Consider the following 18,429-nt stretch of genomic DNA (forward strand, 5'->3'; position numbering starts at 1 on the left):
TGCATCCACACCATAAGAAAATTATGATTCCAATTAGGCCTTTAACATGGGCTGAGTGGGTCTCTGAGCGGGGATGGGAAGGCCACAGACAGTCGAGGAATGAGTGGGGTGTTGTATTGATCTCCTCATTTTCTGATGACCCCAGTGCTCCCTCTCCATAATCTTCAACCTGACGTGTGGTGGGCCGGCCGGGTGGAGCCTTGGTTTTACTGGAAGTGCACTTAGCCTCTTGGCAGGATTTAACCAGGCCCTTTTAGCTGGACTCAGTTGAGTGCTTGGGCCAGACACAGTGGGAAGTGGCTGGCCTTCTACTGTACTGTACTCTCTATCCACTATGCATAGTTGTATTTCTGTCTATTTTTCACAAGGTAGTTTTCATAGGCAATTAATGGGACATATGTTTTGGAAACCTATGTGGCCTTGCTGTATAAAGCCACAATTACTCTCACATTACTGGTGGCTCATGTGTTAACCTCAAGGGCAGGGAGCCTTTGTAAAGTTTAGTCAAGGTATAGAAAAGCTATTAGATTGATTGTTCTCAAACTGGGGGACAATGAAATTCACTTTTCTCAAATAGCCTATGTTACAATACAAACTGTGTGTTCCTTGATTGCTAAGTAATATATCTGTCATACCTAGCCTATGTATTGCCAACCTTTGAGCTATTCATTGATCACGACAATTAGGCCAGGAAATTATACTTGTATGTAGTATATGAGGTGGTACTGATTTGACATTCTCCCCATTGTCTGCACTGCATCCATGGCTTGGTCTCTTCAGTAGCCTAGGCACTGGTGATAATATTGTGTGGTGTTATTTACATTGAGCGTGATTGCACTGTGTAGTACTTACTGTATGTTCATGTGCTGAAGGGTTAGCTTGGCTAACACAAAGGAAAAGCTGGATGCTGATGAGGCGTAGCCTCTATCTCTATGTGGGTGGCTCAGAGAGAGGAATTGAGGTGTGAATGATGTCTGTAGTATACATGGTTGCGAATGCATATCATTTATGTAGCCTACTCTGCATTTTTGGCCATTTGTTATATCTGTATGTGTTTATGTGGGTCGCATCAGTGAGGATGGAGACAAAGGAAAACTATTTGAGGGTGAGAAAGGGGTGATAGAAATAACCAAGGAAAGGATGGAGAGAAAGAGGGAGAAATAAGAGAAACGATGGACAGAATAAAACCCAAAGGAAAATAGAATAGGGGTGAGAGAGAGGAAAAAGAGTGGACTGATAAAATGGCAGAAGTATTTCTCTCCTGCTCTGTTTCTCTATTCCATCTTTTTCTGCTCCTCCTGTCTCTCCCTCCCCCTCTTTCTCTGAGAGCAGCTATAGTGATGGCATGCGTTCTCTTGACAGAGTCTGATAAGCGCAGCTGCTGCTACAGCAGACTTTGGGAAAATAGCTTCACATGTGCAGCTTGTGTCTTGGTCTGTGCAGCCGTGGACTCGGTGTATACCCCCCTGAGAAGCCACTGCACCCTTCTCATTAACTAAACATGACTCTTAAGAGGATTATTTGCCCACTTTCTGGACAGGATGTCGGAAGCCATCAGCAGAGGGAGAGAAAATCCATTACATTAATTGCATTGCGCTGGGGGAGGAGGGAAAAAGAGTATGATGCATATGTATAAAAGGAAGAAATGAGTGGTACTGAGAGAAGAGGACAGCAGGGATGCTGGAAAGAAGCAGGCGGCGGGGAAGGATCTACTGATGGAGAGGGAAGACCTGTGAGGTTGAGTGATCACTCCTCCTTGATCCCCCCCCCTGTGTCTGAGGGACGACTTGGTACAGTCCTCCAACAATAAAACAGCCTACAGTAACCCTTCATGTGGTACATATCTGGGTTCACACCGGTGGCCCACATTGCGTGAGGAAGGTGCAGCATCTGCGATGCCAGCCCGTCGGAGGGTCCGAAAACGCCCCAGAATGGCTCCGGCTCAATTCTTCAGCTGGAGAGACGGGGCAGTGTGTTTAGTGTCAGGCAAAGGTCTGTCTACGCCTGGCTACCTGCGCCTCTTCTCTCTCCCTGCCTGGCAGGCAGAGCCACAGCATGAGTAAGTATTACCTCCACACACAGACCCACTGCGATCATACATCTGCTCTGTCTGTGTGAAGATCTGTCTGTCACCTTCTTTTTACTTTTCCTTGCTTCCTGTCACTCTGTCTGTGACTATGGTGATGATAACAATGATTATGGTGGTGTTCACTTAAATGAATGCTTATTCTCTACACAGGAAGTGGTGGCACAAGGGTGGGGTTTCACCTCCCGTACTCCACTCATTGTCTCAGAGTAAATGAAGATGAGCTGCAGGTTTTTAGCTACTGACCTGTCACACGTAGTTTTTTTATTATCTCTGTGGAACTGCTGAGCAGCATTACACTAAGGGAAAATGTTCAAACAGAATTGAACAAATCCAGATGACAGATCATTTATTTTAAGATGTTATAGAATGCTTTCTGTTTGTGGTGGTGTAATCATGTGCAGACAGTACAATTACGATCATTTGTGAATTAAAAATGCATAATTTTTGAACCCGTAGATTGCTTTAGACTGTTCGTTTGACCGAGCCATGCCATGTATGTGCGCATGTATGTGACACGTATCGGCATCGTGTTATGGAGCATGTGTAACGTGTGTATTTGTTCCTATGCAGTACCTTTTCTTTTCTCGAGTTCTACTTTAGTAAACAATAGTGAATGTTTTCTGTTCTTGCAAAACCTAAGCAGTATACGCTATACAAATTGTGAGGGACAATGCAATTATCTAGAAGGTTCTAGAGATTCAGACACGCTGGCTATATTGGGTTACATACTGCATATGTATATTTCCCTGGATAAATGCCATGAATATAAGATCCAGGGAGTTTACAGCTTCTTTGTGCGTTACTCATGGAGTTTACAGCTTCTATTGTTGCCTAAATATGAAATGATGGCCTACAGTGTATGATTTCAATTAAGGTTTATTTGGAAATGCATTAATTGCTGAAAATGCGGATAAGTTTCCCCTCCCTTTGGACCCTTCGCTTCCTGGAAACCATAGACTGAAACGCATTATCCGTTTTATTCTTCACACAGTGCCACATCATTAGGAATGTATACATTTATTCAGATTTCTCCTCTTTGTATGTCTTGCTGTGTGTGGAGACATGACCTGAGCTCTCCTGGTATATAAATAGCTCCATTGTCAGCTCCTAGGGTGCAAACTGGGTAGAACCTGTTTCATATGGAGAGCAGAATCTCCTGAGGGGGGCGCTCCTCTCTGCCACAGACGACAGGAGGATGGGAGGACCCAGCACAATGACTGAGCAAGAAATGTAATTGGCAAGATACAGCAGGAAATCATCCTTTTGATTTATCTATTGAATAGAGGATAGTTACTGCTCTTGTGATACTGAAAAGCCCCCCTCGGCTCTCTCCGCACTGTGCATTTACTCTTGTCATTTGACGGTCGGCTGCTGAAGAAGTAATAAGTCAATGATAATTTATAGCTGTCAGTCAAGACGCGGACGGCTGCCACTCTGATGTCTGGTGATGCGATGGAGTGGACAGTCAGGGGCGAGGGTTTGAGCCTGTGGCAAGGGGGAGGGCTGTGGTGCTGAAGCAGCTGTGAGGGGGAAGGGAGATGCTGCTCCGTCCGTCCTGGAGATGACGGGCACCAAGACCGAGACGGTTTGCAGGCAAAGGCCCATTATCTGAAAGAATGCATAGGCTGCTATATATTATTATATATCCTGTTGACACCTGTAAAAGGACCGAATAGGCTTAGTTTTGCTCTTTTTTTTGTTGCCTAGTCTGCCGTTTCTGAATGTTCACATTTCTATAGTATCTCCTAATGTTAGACGAGGAAGTGTACATGTGTGCCTGCAGGCCTTAGCCCCCATGTCATATTTTAAAATCACTATGTCAAATGTATAACTTTTTTCATGAAAATAGCTCCAAATGTAGATTTCACCATTTATTTCCATGAGCTTCCTTTGGCTATTGAAATGCTCAGTCCGATCGTGTTGATACAAATGTCAATATATTTACATACTCAGCCCTGATTGGAGTATAGTATCGTCTAGAGCCTACCCTGCTTACCCTTTCAAAGTAGGAGCATACATATGCAAATAAAAGATTACTGGTCATTGGTCGGACTAATTAGATCAGATTGTGATGTGCTTTGGGCCAAAAACTTTATTCCCCCTCAACAGGCGTTTTTTATTTATTCAAAAAGCTCTAAAAGGGAATGATCATTTCTACAATTTCAGTGTTATTTCAACCTCCTAGTGTGAAAATAAAATAACACATTAAAGAAGTTAAATCACTTTTTGCACTGGATTGCCCCTTTAATCGCAGACTCAAGTATGACTTTACCCTATTCAGCTTTGAAAATGTCACGTCTGCATAAAAGGTCATTCCTCTCTAAAAGGCATGAGACTGTCTCTTATGTAACCGACTCTTATGGAATATGGAAAGCAACTATAGGCTAAATTATCTGATTTTTAGGGCAAGTTGTGTCCTCACATTGTGGAAGGGTGTGGCCGGTGTTTAGCCTAGATTATATTAAGACATTGTCCAGTATCAGAGGATGGGCTTAGTGAGAGTGACATCCATTGTGATGACTGTCAGTGTCTTATCAGGGTATCTGTGTCATTGTGGCAGGCTGGTGGCCACTATGCGTCAAAGTCATGGGCTTGGCTTTGGTTACTCACGATCCACAATGGATCTGTGGATGATTTCATCACCACCATTTGGCATACAGTAAGCTAGCTCTTATTCTTGCCCATAGCCAACCCCACCCTGATTTAGATGCATTGACCCCTCCACCACCGCCCTGTTCTACATCTTTGCTGTATGTGTGGGTGTGTGAGTTTCATTCCCCCTGCCACTCTGGCTGCCTGCAAGCCTACAGCTCTACTCTGAGGGCGGTTCTGCCTGTTCTGGGTACAAAATGTTTTCTCTTCGTGCATCGAAGGGAGCGGAGGCTGTTTCTCTGCCCTCCAAAGTGTACATTAATTAGCTTACTCTGTAAGGGATGAGCACAGTCTACAGTGTGCAAATTTGCTCATTAACCTCATTATGCTGTTAACTTGAGAAAACAAGAGGTCACTTTTAGGTGTGTAGGTATTGTAACTGCAATAGTACTGCCATTTTTGGGGGGTACTGAATGGTAAGCTTGCTATATCACAATTTTGACCGCAGACGGACATTGTACATTTTATTCTTTAAGATGCATCCATCCTCCATCTCTTGTATATGATGTTAGCCAGTTGAATGTAGATGCTGATGAATGTCAGCCCACTGGAGTTTGTTCCCTAAGGAAATTGAAAATGGGATGATATGGGGACAAAGGGCCAGGTGCTGTGAGTCTAATCGGCTGGTGCTTATCAGTCAGGCTGTTGAAATAACTGTAAAATGCCTTGATGGGCTCTGGGTTTTTGCTCTGTTGAACTGTTTGGGATTGGTAGATGGGCTGGAGCTGTATTGAATGAGCATGAAAATGTCTTAACGCTTGAGAAGATATGTAACAGAAGTTATTTCTGAATGTTTAGAATGTCAGGTCTGGAGGAGGCTTCTACGGGCTACGCCCTGATTGTTAGCTTCTCCCATTTTTAGCACAGCGATCATGATAATGATAGTTCTTTCTTCTCCTTAGGAGCCCTTGCAGCTAGCGTCTTGCAGGAGCCATGTGTGGTCAAGTGGAAAGTAGGCTAGATTCGGTCTAACCTCCAGCCATTTCTCTCCTTCCAGGGCTTTCTGAAGAATGAGAGGGACAATGCGCTGCTCTCTGCCATCGAGGAGTCACGTCGCAGGGTAGGTGGCGCACTCTCCTCTGACTAGTTGCCATGACCACACCCTCATTGCACCCCATGTCCACATCTAATAATCCCATTTGTTTTACATTTTCTTTTACATACCCGATGAATAGATGGGACAGATATGTTTTGGTCATAGATTGTATCTCCTAACTTTTCTCTCTGACAGCTTGGCATACCTCATTTTCAAATACGTACGCTATATTTTCAATCAGTCTCACACTTTCGAATAAAAATAATAAACCCATACCCTCGGTTGCCAATCATGATTTGCTCACCTTGTTCCGATTAAACCCTTAGCCTATTATCTTTCTAAAATGGTTTCCTCTGCATGACTTCAGAGCGGCTTTAATTAGGAACCGTTCCAATTATCATCCTCTGTCCCAGTGGGAATGAGATAGAATCCAGAGACCTTGTCTATTTCTTGTCTAATCTGTTCTTGGCTAAATCTGGACCAGCCATGAATGCAGACCCATTTAGCTTCACAATCCCATCCCTCCACACACCCAGGCATCACAGGGCGTGACCCAGTTTGAAGAGCCCGCCCAATTCCCAGATCTCACTTTCACTGTGTGGGGCCCCAGGATACCTGCATGGGTGATTGGAGGTGTTTATTGTGCACAGATATCTCTCATGACGAGAGGTTTTGCAGTTAGCTATTTTTAACAAAAAGGTCTCTATCCCATTTATGCAACTTAGCCTGGTTCTCTCAAATTCTTTCAAATTGTTCTGTCCAAGTTACATTTTTCTTTTTCTCTCTCACATGTTCTTGTTTTCTGTCAGACGTTCCTCTTGGCAGAGGAGTACCACCGCGAGTCCATGCTGGTTCAGTGGGAGCAGGTGAAGCAGAGAGTACTGCACACCCTGTTGGGAGCAGGGGAAGATGCTCTGGACTTCAGCCAAGACATAGAGGTCAGTCTCCAGATATCATTTTTATACTTAATATATGATTTGCAGACATTTAGAAAAATACACACTCGTCAAAAACTGATACTAACCCACATGGATGTTGCAAAATTCAATAACCGCCTCCAATTTGCAAGAATTTCCATAAAAAATGGATACGTTTCCAAAAAAAAGATATGGAAAGTACTCCTGTTTCTAATAATGGATGAAGAAAAGACACATTCAGCTTTGGTTTTCCAACATGTTATCTAACCAAAGCAAGCTTGGTTTTATGCAGACAGCTTTGTTTAGGAAAACCTTCAGGGCTCCATCTACTGTATTTAGCACAGTAGCTACATTGCTTTCCTAAACTGTAGCTCTGGCACATTCTCCAGTGTGTGTTAGAGTTGACACTTGGATTTTTGGCTAATTTTGTCCTTCTCTGTGCTTATTGCATTATTATCCAACAGTTCAATTGTCCATGTCTGACCTGCTGTTCACTCCCTATGTCAGAAACACACCCTCTACTGTGTTCAGTTCTTGCTCATATGCTCTCCTCTTATAATGCCATGTCTCATACAGCCTTATACTGCATTATACCATGGCATTCTTGAATACTTGTTTCTGATTGGCTTGAAGGGCATTCTAGAGCGTGCATTATTTCCTTGTAACATGCTGTATATTTGCACGGTAGAATTCAATGGCTATAGTTCTTACATGTTCTATGTTTGAGCTGCTTTTGAAAGCAAAAGTCTAATTAAAAACATTGGCATTGTTGAATTAGATTTTCATAATGGCAAGCTAGGACTGATGGTTTGTTTAGCTAAACTAGCAAGTCTGTTTGGTTATCACGGCAACTACTGCAGCTATCTAGCAAACTTGCTAGCTACTTCGGTGGATTTTGAACACATTTTTAATGGAACATGTGCACATTTCTACTGGCAAATGAACACATTTCTGGTGGCAAATGAACACATTTCTGGTGGCAAATGAACACATTTCTGGTGGCAAATGAACACATTTCTGGTGGCAAATGAACACATTTCTGGTGGCATATGAACACATTTCTGGTGGCAAATGAACACATTTCTACTGGCAAATGAACACATTTCTACTGGCAAATGAACACATTTCCACTGGCAAATAAGCAAATGAACACATTTCCACTGGCAAATAAGCAAATGAACACATTTATAGTGGCAAATGAGCAAATGAACACATTTCTACTGGCAAATAAGCAAATGAACATATTTCTAGTTGGCAAATGAACACATTTCTAGTAAATGAACACATTTCTAGGGGCAAATGAACACATTTCTAGGGGCAAATGAACACATTTCTAGGGGCAAATGAACACATTTCTAGGGGCAAATGAACACATTTCTACTGGCAAATGAACACATTTCTACTGGCAAATTAACACATTTCCACTGGCAAATAAGCACATTTCCACTGGCAAATAAGCAAATGAACAGATTTCTACTGGCAAATGAACACATTTCTGGTGGCAATTGAACACATTTCTGGTGGCAAATGAACACATTTCTGGTGGCAAATGAACACATTTCTGGTGGCAAATGAACACATTTCTACTGGCAAATGAACACATTTCTACTGGCAAATGAACACATTTCCACTGGCAAATAAGCAAATGAACACATTTCTAGTGGCAAATGAGCAAATGAACACATTTCTACTGGCAAATAAGCAAATGAACATATTTCTAGTTGGCAAATGAACACATTTCTACTGGCAAATTAGCAAATGAACACATTTCTAGTGGCAAATTAACACATTTCTAGTGGCAAATTAACACATTTCTAGTGGCAAATGAACACATTTCTAGTGGCAAATGAACACATTTCTAGTGGCAAATAAGCACATTTCCACTCGCAAATAAGCACATTTCCACTGGCAAATAAGCACATTTCCACTGGCAAATAAGCAAATGAACACATTTCTAGGGGCAAATTAACACATTTCTAGGGGCAAATGAACACATTTCTACATTTCTAGGGGCAAATGAACACATTTCTAGGGGCAAATGAACACATTTCTACTGGCAAATGAACACATTTCTACTGGCAAATGAACACATTTCTACTGGCAAATGAACACATTTCTACTGGCAAATGAACACATTTCCACTGGCAAATAAGCACATTTCCACTCGCAAATAAGCAAATGAACACATTTCTAGTGGCAAATGAACACATTTCTACTGGCAAATAAGCACATTTCCACTGGCAAATAAGCACATTTCCACTGGCAAATAAGCACATTTCCACTGGCAAATAAGCAAATGAACACATTTCTAGGGGCAAATGAACACATTTCTACTGACAAATGAACACATTTCCACTGGCAAATAAGCACATTTCCACTCGCAAATAAGCAAATGAACACATTTCTAGTGGCAAATGAACACATTTCTAGTGGCAAATGAACACATTTCTAGTGGCAAATGAACACATTTCTAGTGGCAAATAAGCACATTTCCACTGGCAAATAAGCACATTTCCACTGGCAAATAAGCACATTTCCACTGGCAAATGAACACATTTCTACTGGCAAATGAACACATTTCCACTCGCAAATAAGCAAATGAACACATTTCTAGTGGCAAATAAGCACATTTCTACTGGCAAATAAGCACATTTCCACTGGCAAATAAGCACATTTCCACTGGCAAATAAGCACATTTCCACTGGCAAATAAGCACATTTCCACTGGCAAATAAGCACATTTCCACTGGCAAATAAGCAAATGAACACATTTCTACTGGCAAATGAACACATTTCTACTGGCAAATGAACACATTTCTACTGGCAAATGAACACATTTCCACTGGCAAATAAGCACATTTCCACTCGCAAATAAGCAAATGAACACATTTCTAGTGGCAAATGAACACATTTCTAGTGGCAAATGAACACATTTCTAGTGGCAAATGAACACATTTCCACTGGCAAATAAGCACATTTCCACTGGCAAATAAGCACATTTCCACTGGCAAATAAGCAAATGAACACATTCCTACTGGCAAATGAACACATTTCCACTGGCAAATAAGCACGTTTCCACTGGCAAATAAGCACATTTCCACTGGCAAATAAGCAAATGAACACATTTCTGGTGGCAAATGAACACATTTCTGGTGGCAAATGAACACATTTCTGGTGGCAAATGAACACATTTCTGGTGGCAAATGAACACATTTCTGGTGGCAAATGAACACATTTCTAGGGGCAAATGAACACATTTCAAATAAGCACGTTTCCACTGGCAAATAAGCACATTTCCACTGGCAAATAAGCAAATGAACACATTTCTGGTGGCAATTGAACACATTTCTGATGGTAAATGAACACATTTCTAGGGGCAAATGAACACATTTCTAGGGGCAAATGAACACATTTCTAGGGGCAAATGAACACATTTCTACTGGCAAATGAACACATTTCTACTGGCAAATGAACACATTTCTACTGGCAAATAAGCAAATGAACACATTTATAGTGGCAAATGAACACATTTCTACTGGCAAATGAACACATTTCCACTCGCAAATAAGCAAATGAACACATTTCTAGTGGCAAATGAACACATTTCCACTGGCAAATAAGCACATTTCCACTGGCAAATAAGCAAATGAACACATTTCTAGTGGCAAATGAACACATTTCTGGTAGCAAATGAACACATTTCTGGTGGCAAATGAACACATTTCAAATAAGCACGTTTCCACTGGCAAATAAGCACATTTCCACTGGCAAATAAGCAAATGAACACATTTCTGGTGGCAATTGAACACATTTCTGATGGTAAATGAACACATTTCTAGGGGCAAATGAACACATTTCTAGGGGCAAATGAACACATTTCTAGGGGCAAATGAACACATTTCTACTGGCAAATGAACACATTTCTACTAGCAAATGAACACATTTCTAGTGGCAAATGAGCAAATGAACACATTTCTAGTGGCAAATAAGCAAATGAACACATTTCTACTGGCAAATGAACACATTTCCACTGGCAAATGAACACATTTCCACTGGCAAATGAACACATTTCCACTGGCAAATAAGCACATTTCCACTGGCAAATAAGCACATTTCCACTGGCAAATAAGCAAATGAACACATTTCTAGTGGCAAATGAACACATTTCTAGTGGCAAATGAACATATTTCTAGTTGGCAAATGAACCCATTTCTAGTGGCAAATGAACATATTTCTAGTTGGCAAATGAACACATTTCCACTGGCAAATAAGCACATTTCCACTGGCAAATAAGCACATTTCCACTGGCAAATAAGCAAATGAACACATTTCTAGTGGCAAATGAACACATTTCTAGTGGCAAATGACCAAAATGAACACATTTCTAGTTGGCAAATGAACATATTTCTAGTTGGCAAATGAACACATTTATAGTTGGCAAATGAACACATTTCTAGTGGCAAATGAGCAAATGAACACATTTCTACTGGCAAATAGGCAAATGAACACATTTCTAGTGGCAAATGAACATATTTCTAGTTGGCAAATGAACACATTTCTAGTGGCAAATGAGCAAATGAACACATTTCTACTGGCAAATGAACACATTTCTAGTTGGCAAATGAACACATTTCTAGTGGCAAATTACCAAAATGAACACATTTCTAGTTGGCAAATGGAACATATTTCTAGTTGGCAAATGAACATATTTCTAGTTGGCAAATGAACACATTTCTAGTTGGCAAATGAACACATTTCTAGTTGGCAAATGAGCAAATGAACACATTTCTAGTGGCAAATAGGCAAATGAACACATTTCTAGTGGCAAGTGAACACATTTCCACTGGCAAATAAGCAAATTAACACATTTCTAGTTGGCAAATGAATTTCTAGTTGGCAAATGAACACATTTCCACTGGCAAATAAGCAAATGAACACATTTCCACTGGCAAGTGAACACATTTCTACAGGAAATAAGCAAATAAACACATTTCTACTGTCAAGTGAACACATTTCTACAGGAAATGAGCAAATGAACACATTTCTAGGGGCAAATGAACACATTTCTAGTGGCAAATAACACATTTCTACTGGCAAATAAGCACATTTCCACTGGCAAATAAGCAAATGAACACATTTCTAGTGGCAAATGAACACATTTCTAGTGGCAAATGAACATATTTCTAGTTGGCAAATGAACCCATTTCTAGTGGCAAATGAACATATTTCTAGTTGGCAAATGAACACATTTCCACTGGCAAATAAGCACATTTCCACTGGCAAATAAGCACATTTCCACTGGCAAATAAGCACATTTCCACTGGCAAATAAGCAAATGAACACATTTCTAGTGGCAAATGAACACATTTCTAGTGGCAAATGACCAAAATGAACACATTTCTAGTTGGCAAATGAACACATTTCTAGTTGGCAAATGAACACATTTCTAGTTGGCAAATGAACATATTTATAGTTGGCAAATGAACACATTTATAGTTGGCAAATGAACACATTTCTAGTGGCAAATGAGCAAATGAACACATTTCTACTGGCAAATAGGCAAATGAACACATTTCTAGTGGCAAATGAACATATTTCTAGTTGGCAAATGAACACATTTCTAGTGGCAAATGAGCAAATGAACACATTTCTACTGGCAAATGAACACATTTCTAGTTGGCAAATGAACACATTTCTAGTGGCAAATTACCAAAATGAACACATTTCTAGTTGGCAAATGGAACATATTTCTAGTTGGCAAATGAACATATTTCTAGTTGGCAAATGAACACATTTCTAGTTGGCAAATGAACACATTTCTAGTTGGCAAATGAGCAAATGAACACATTTCCACTGGCAAATAAGCAAATTAACACATTTCTAGTTGGCAAATGAATTTCTAGTTGGCAAATGAACACATTTCCACTGGCAAATAAGCAAATGAACACATTTCCACTGGCAAGTGAACACATTTCTACAGGAAATAAGCAAATAAACACATTTCTACTGTCAAGTGAACACATTTCTACAGGAAATGAGCAAATGAACACATTTCTAGGGGCAAATGAACACATTTCTAGTGGCAAATAAGCACATTTCCACTGGCAAATAAGCACATTTCCACTGGCAAATAAGCAAATGAACACATTTCTAGTGGCAAATGAACACATTTCTAGTGGCAAATGAACACATTTCTAGTGGCAAATGAACATATTTCTAGTTGGCAAATGAACCCATTTCTAGTGGCAAATGAACACATTTCTAGTGGCAAATAAGCAAATGAACACATTTCTACTGGCAAATGAACACATTTCTAGTTGGCAAATGAACCCATTTCTAGTGGCAAATGAACACATTTCTTCTGGCAAATGAGCAAATGAACACATTTCTACTGGCAAATAGGCAAATGAACACATTTCTAGTGGCAAATGAACACATTTCTAGTGGCAAATGAACATATTTCTAGTTGGCAAATGAACACATTTCTACTGGCAAATGACCAAAATGAACACATTTCTAGTTGGCAAATGAACATATTTCTAGTTGGCAAATGAACACATTTATAGTTGGCAAATTAGCAAGTGAACACATTTCCACTGGCAAATAAGCAAATTAACACATTTCTAGTTGGCAAATGAATTTCTAGTTGGCAAATGAACACATTTCCACTGGCAAATAAGCAAATGAACACATTTCCACTGGCAAGTGAACACATTTCTACAGGAAATAAGCAAATAAACACATTTCTACTGGCAAATAAGCAAATTAACACATTTCCACTGGCAAATAAGCAAATTAACACATTTCTAGTGGCAAATGAACACATTTCTACTGGCAAATGAACACATTTCTAGTTGGCAAATAAGCACATTTCCACTGGCAAATAAGCACATTTCCACTGGCAAATAAGCAAATGAACACATTTCTAGTGGCAAATGAACACATTTCTAGTGGCAAATGAACATATTTCTAGTTGGCAAATGAACACATTTCTAGTGGCAAATGAGCAAATGAACACATTTCTTCTGGCAAATGAACACATTTCTACTGGCAAATAGGCAAATTAACACATTTCTAGTGGCAAATGAACACATTTCTAGTTGGCAAATGAACACATTTCTAGTTGGCAAATGGAACACATTTCTAGTGGCAAATGAGCAAATGAACACATTTCTTCTGGCAAATAGGCAAATGAACACATTTCTAGTGGCAAATGTGTTAAATTATAGCCATGGTATAAAAGGGATAATCAACTCGGGGTTCTAAGTGTTCTCTGGAAAATAATGCAACTCCGTGGAAAGTCAGTTCCACTCACACACCTTCCACGTCGTTCATGCTTTCCATAGAACGCATAGCCCCTCGTTGATTATCCCTTACCTAGACAACCCTCTACGTTGAACATACATTGTATGGGTGTGTCCCTTTTTGTTCTGAAGAATGCAAGGTCGATCTGGATAAATGTTTGTGCGTGTGCGTGCTCGCATTTAGAATGTGTCTGCATTCAAGCGTGAACTTTGTTCACAATGGCTTTCATGCTACATTGGTCGTGACTTTACAATTGTGAGCAACCAAGCGAACACTCTTCACTCTTCTTAGGTTTTTCATTTCCTTTACCTTTTTCTATTTAGTCAGAAATCACTTCTGTATTTTTACATTCACGTACATACGGTAGTCATGATTCGTCTCCCTGTGTGTCTGTGTTGCAGCCCAGCTTTGTGAGTGACGCAGGAGTTCCTGGACGGAGTGCTCTTGACAGTGTGGAGGTGGCCTATGGACGACAGGTCAGTAATTTGGCTTGACGCTGATTGCGCTGCAGTACCGCTTAGAACGATTAGCCTGAGATACCTACAGTAAATGGCCCAAAAGGGAAGTGCAGTCCTCAATTAATCTAATTTCAAGTGTTCAAAGATTTGAATCACCAAAACCCATCCTCTCTTGTGTATTTGACATATTTCCCTATGTTATGATTTTAGACTTCAATAGGCTATAATACATCCAGTCAGCCTGGAGCTAAGTGCCCTGGAACCTTACTTTTGTGTGTATAAAGTAGTTGTTGTGGAATTGTTAGATTTCTTGTTAGATATTACTGCACTGTCGGAACTAGAAGCACAAGCATTTCGCTACACTATGTGTATGTGACCAATAAAATTTTATTTTATTTGACCTCGTGAGCTGAATGGAAGCACAGCCTCAGTCAGGATGCAGCTGCACTCTAGTCCACTTCATAGTAATGGGGTCATGCTAAGCAAGGCAGCAACAGATCAGATAAATTGATTCGCTGAAAGAGCCAGGGCATGCTGGGTAATTTCTCTGCCCCACTGCACAGGTGTAGGATAGTCTGTCTCGTCCTCTCCAGTCTGTACATTCTGGGTGAAAGAGGAAAGCGTCTGCTGGTAAAAGAGGACATAATGTGTCGCCACATGGCCTGCAGTGTCATCTTCCACAGGTCTTTGTGATCTCCTTTGATGACCTCCTGAATGTTTTTGTCCTTTTTGTTCCATTTTTCGTCATCCATCACTTTACTATGCGATCGTAGCCCCCCCGGGTGACTGGATCGTGGTGATCGGGTGGCATTAGTGCTGAAACAGTCGCCATTCAGTCTGTCAGCACTGATCACACTCCTCTGCTCCATCAGTGTTTTCTCTCCTTTTATTGTCCCTCAGATCTACATTTTTAATGAGAAGATAGTGAATGGACATGTCCAGCCAAACCTGGGAGACCTCTGTGCCTCAGTGGCAGACAGCCTGGATGACAAGGTAAGTCCCAGCTGATCCACGTCTGCATTCCACATTATTATCCCCCCATCTGCAGACGCTAGTTGGTTCTTCTTCCCCTTCAATGGCTAATTATGGCATTTTAATGAATGTATTTGTGTCTCCAGAATGTGTCGGACATGTGGTTAATGGTGAAGCAGATGACAGACGTGCTGCTGGTCCCAGCCAAAGACACGCTGAAGAGCCGCACGGCCTTGGACATGCAGATGGCTTTCGTCACGCAGGCCCTGCAGTTCCTGCAGAACAGGTCGGAGGAGGACAGAACCATCAAATTAGAATGAACACTCCCTTAATGTATTATAAAACTACACTTGTGTACCCCCCCCCCCCCCACTAACGTTTATCTTTGTGTTTCCACTACGGTAGCTATAAGAACTACACCATGGTGACGGTGTTTGGGAACCTGCACCAGGCCCAGCTAGGAGGAGTCCCTGGCACCTATCAGCTGGTGCGCAGCTTCCTCAACATCAAACTGCCAGGGCCTCTGCCAGGCATGCAGGTACATCCTGCTAGAGACGACATCAGCGCTGTGCACAGCCTTACATAGCACTGTATTATTCAAGATGGTGTTTTTACTAAGTGTAGTGTAGATCCGTGTAGGGCTCCCGAGTGTCGCAGCAGTCTAAGGCACTGCATCTCAGTGCTAGAGGTGTCACTACAGACCCTGGTTCAATACCAGGCTGTATCACACCCGACCGTGATTGGGAGTCCCATAGGGTGGCACACAATTGGCCCAGCTTCGTCTAGGATAGGGTTTGGCCGGGATAGGCCGTCATTGTAAATAAGAATTAGTTCTTAACTGACTTACCTAGTTAAATAAAAAACGATACGCACAGCTAAACTCAGCCGTGTGTGTTATAACAGGATGGTGAGGTGGAGGGTCACCCAGTCTGGGCTCTGATCTACTACTGCCTGCGCTGTGGGGACCTGGGGGCTGCCATGCAGGTGGTGAACCGGGCTCAGCACCAGCTGGGAGACTTCAAGACCTGGTTCCAGGAGTACATGAACAGCCCTGACAGACGGTAGGAACCTCACTCATACTGTGTACCTCCACTGTGTGTAGTCATCTGGTCTAGGTTCTCTGATTCACTTTCTCCTGCAACTTGAAGTGCTGTAACACCATGGCTCAGAACACCAAACCACCAGTGTGATTTGCTTTTCTCATATGAATAGAAACTAATCTGCTTAGTACTCCTCTCTCCAACCCTTTGTCTCTCTGTCTTAAGCTCTGTTTGACCTATGCTGTGTCCTCTCCTCAGCCTGGCCCCCGCCACAGAGAACAAGCTGCGTCTCCACTACCGCAGAGTGCTGAGGAACTGTGCTGACCCCTACAAGAGGGCCGTCTACTGCCTCATCGGGAAGTGTGACATCGCAGACAACCATGGAGAGGTGGCCGACAAGACCGAGGACTACCTGTGGCTTAAGGTGCTGTCTGAATACCAGTCTGTAGCATATATGTTAATATTACCAGTGTTCATGATACATAGTGCCTTAAACACAGCAATACTCCATTTACATTTTAGTCATTTAGCAGATGCTCTTATGCAGTGACTTAAAGGAACAATTAGAGTTAAGTGCCTTGCTCAAGGGCACCTCGACATATTTGTCACCTAGTTGGCTCTGGAATTCGAACCAGCGACCTTTCAATTGCTGGCCCAACGCTCTTAACTGCTGCACTGCCGCCCAGTTAGGGAGGATCAGGTAAAATAGGTTTGCCTCTTGTCAATACTCCCTGACATTAATGTAGACCTGTTCTGTCCACCCTGCCCACAGCTCAACCAGGTGTGCTTCGATGACGACGGCAGCAGTGCTCCTCAGGATAGACTGACATTGGCCCAGCTACAGAAACAGCTTCTAGAGGACTACGGTGAGTTCAGAACACTGCAGGATACATGACAGCCAGACTACTGAAGTGAAAATAGACCTGGATACTAATTCTGTTCTAAGAGAGAATACTGGCTAGGACTGGAGGACTCTTAGGGTTGGGCGGTATTCAGATTTGAGTACTTTCATACCGTTCCTGTACCGTACTGGGGTATACAATATTACCAGCAGTGCATACAAGCACTATTTCTTTCCAAACGTTAAAACATGTAATTGATTTATTTTGACGCACATAACAAATTAGGCAGAAGGGATCTTGATCCAGGAGGGGATTGTTTGTCTCTGCTGTAACCAAGAAGCTTGATCTTACAAGCTAGCCTCTTAGCTATCAAGTTAGCAAACCATACCTGCGTAGCTGGAGCCCTGAGATGGAGATACATTATGAGGCACATTTTAGATAGTTCTAAGCAGGGGCATCGTGGTATTGAAAATCATATTGTCTGTATTTCAAAATACCCTGATAGACGGTATACCGTCCAAGCCTCGACTTTTAAAGTAGAGTTGTGTAATGGCACCACTTCTCAGTCCCCCCTGGGATCTGATCTGTTCGGATAAAGAAGTGCTTCATTGTTCACTCTTAGAGCTTCAACTTTTCTTTAGTTTTATCCCACAGAGGGAGGCAAAGCTCTCCCAACTGGAGGATGAGTCATGGCTTGTTATCTCTCTCATTTTAACACAGTGTATTAAAAGGTGACTGTGACTCATAGATAAGCCTGCTGCCTTTCAAAATGGCTGAGGTATTCATGTTTTCTTCCTACTCAGTTGAACATGAACTTCACTGAGAGGGATTAATGCAAGTTGATGTGGAATAGTTTGTTTGAACATGTTTTAATATTTGTAACACTGAGCAACTACAGGTGACTGCCAAAATAAAGGAAACCCCAACATACAGTGTCATAAGAGGGCATTGGGCCACCACGAGCCAGAACTGCTTCAATGGACCGTGGTATAGATTCTACCAGTGTCTGGAACTTTGTTGGAGGGATGCGACACCATTCTTCCATGAGAAATTCCATAATTTGGTGATTTGTTGATGGTGGTGGAAAACGCTGTCTCAAGCACCGCACCGGAGTCTTTC

At 41.7% G+C, this 18,429-nt stretch overlaps 1 protein-coding gene across 5 annotated transcripts in view; it reads left to right on the plus strand.

Annotated features, from left to right (window-relative positions):
- Positions 1-18,429, plus strand: part of LOC115134297 (nuclear pore complex protein Nup93) — a 36,514-nt gene that overhangs the window by 8,018 nt on the left and 10,067 nt on the right. For all 5 annotated transcript variants that reach the window (XM_065022597.1, XM_065022598.1, XM_065022600.1 and 2 more), the window contains exons 4-12: positions 5,739-5,801; positions 6,587-6,715; positions 14,400-14,474; positions 15,357-15,449; positions 15,575-15,714; positions 15,834-15,966; positions 16,332-16,489; positions 16,727-16,892; positions 17,241-17,334. In XM_065022597.1, coding sequence (XP_064878669.1) covers positions 5,739-5,801; positions 6,587-6,715; positions 14,400-14,474; positions 15,357-15,449; positions 15,575-15,714; positions 15,834-15,966; positions 16,332-16,489; positions 16,727-16,892; positions 17,241-17,334 — 1,051 coding nt within the window. The remainder of the gene's footprint in view (positions 1-5,738; positions 5,802-6,586; positions 6,716-14,399; positions 14,475-15,356; positions 15,450-15,574; positions 15,715-15,833; positions 15,967-16,331; positions 16,490-16,726; positions 16,893-17,240; positions 17,335-18,429) is intronic.

The sequence above is a fragment of the Oncorhynchus nerka genome, linkage group LG9a (assembly GCF_034236695.1).
Source record: "Oncorhynchus nerka isolate Pitt River linkage group LG9a, Oner_Uvic_2.0, whole genome shotgun sequence".
Lineage (NCBI taxonomy): Eukaryota > Metazoa > Chordata > Actinopteri > Salmoniformes > Salmonidae > Oncorhynchus > Oncorhynchus nerka.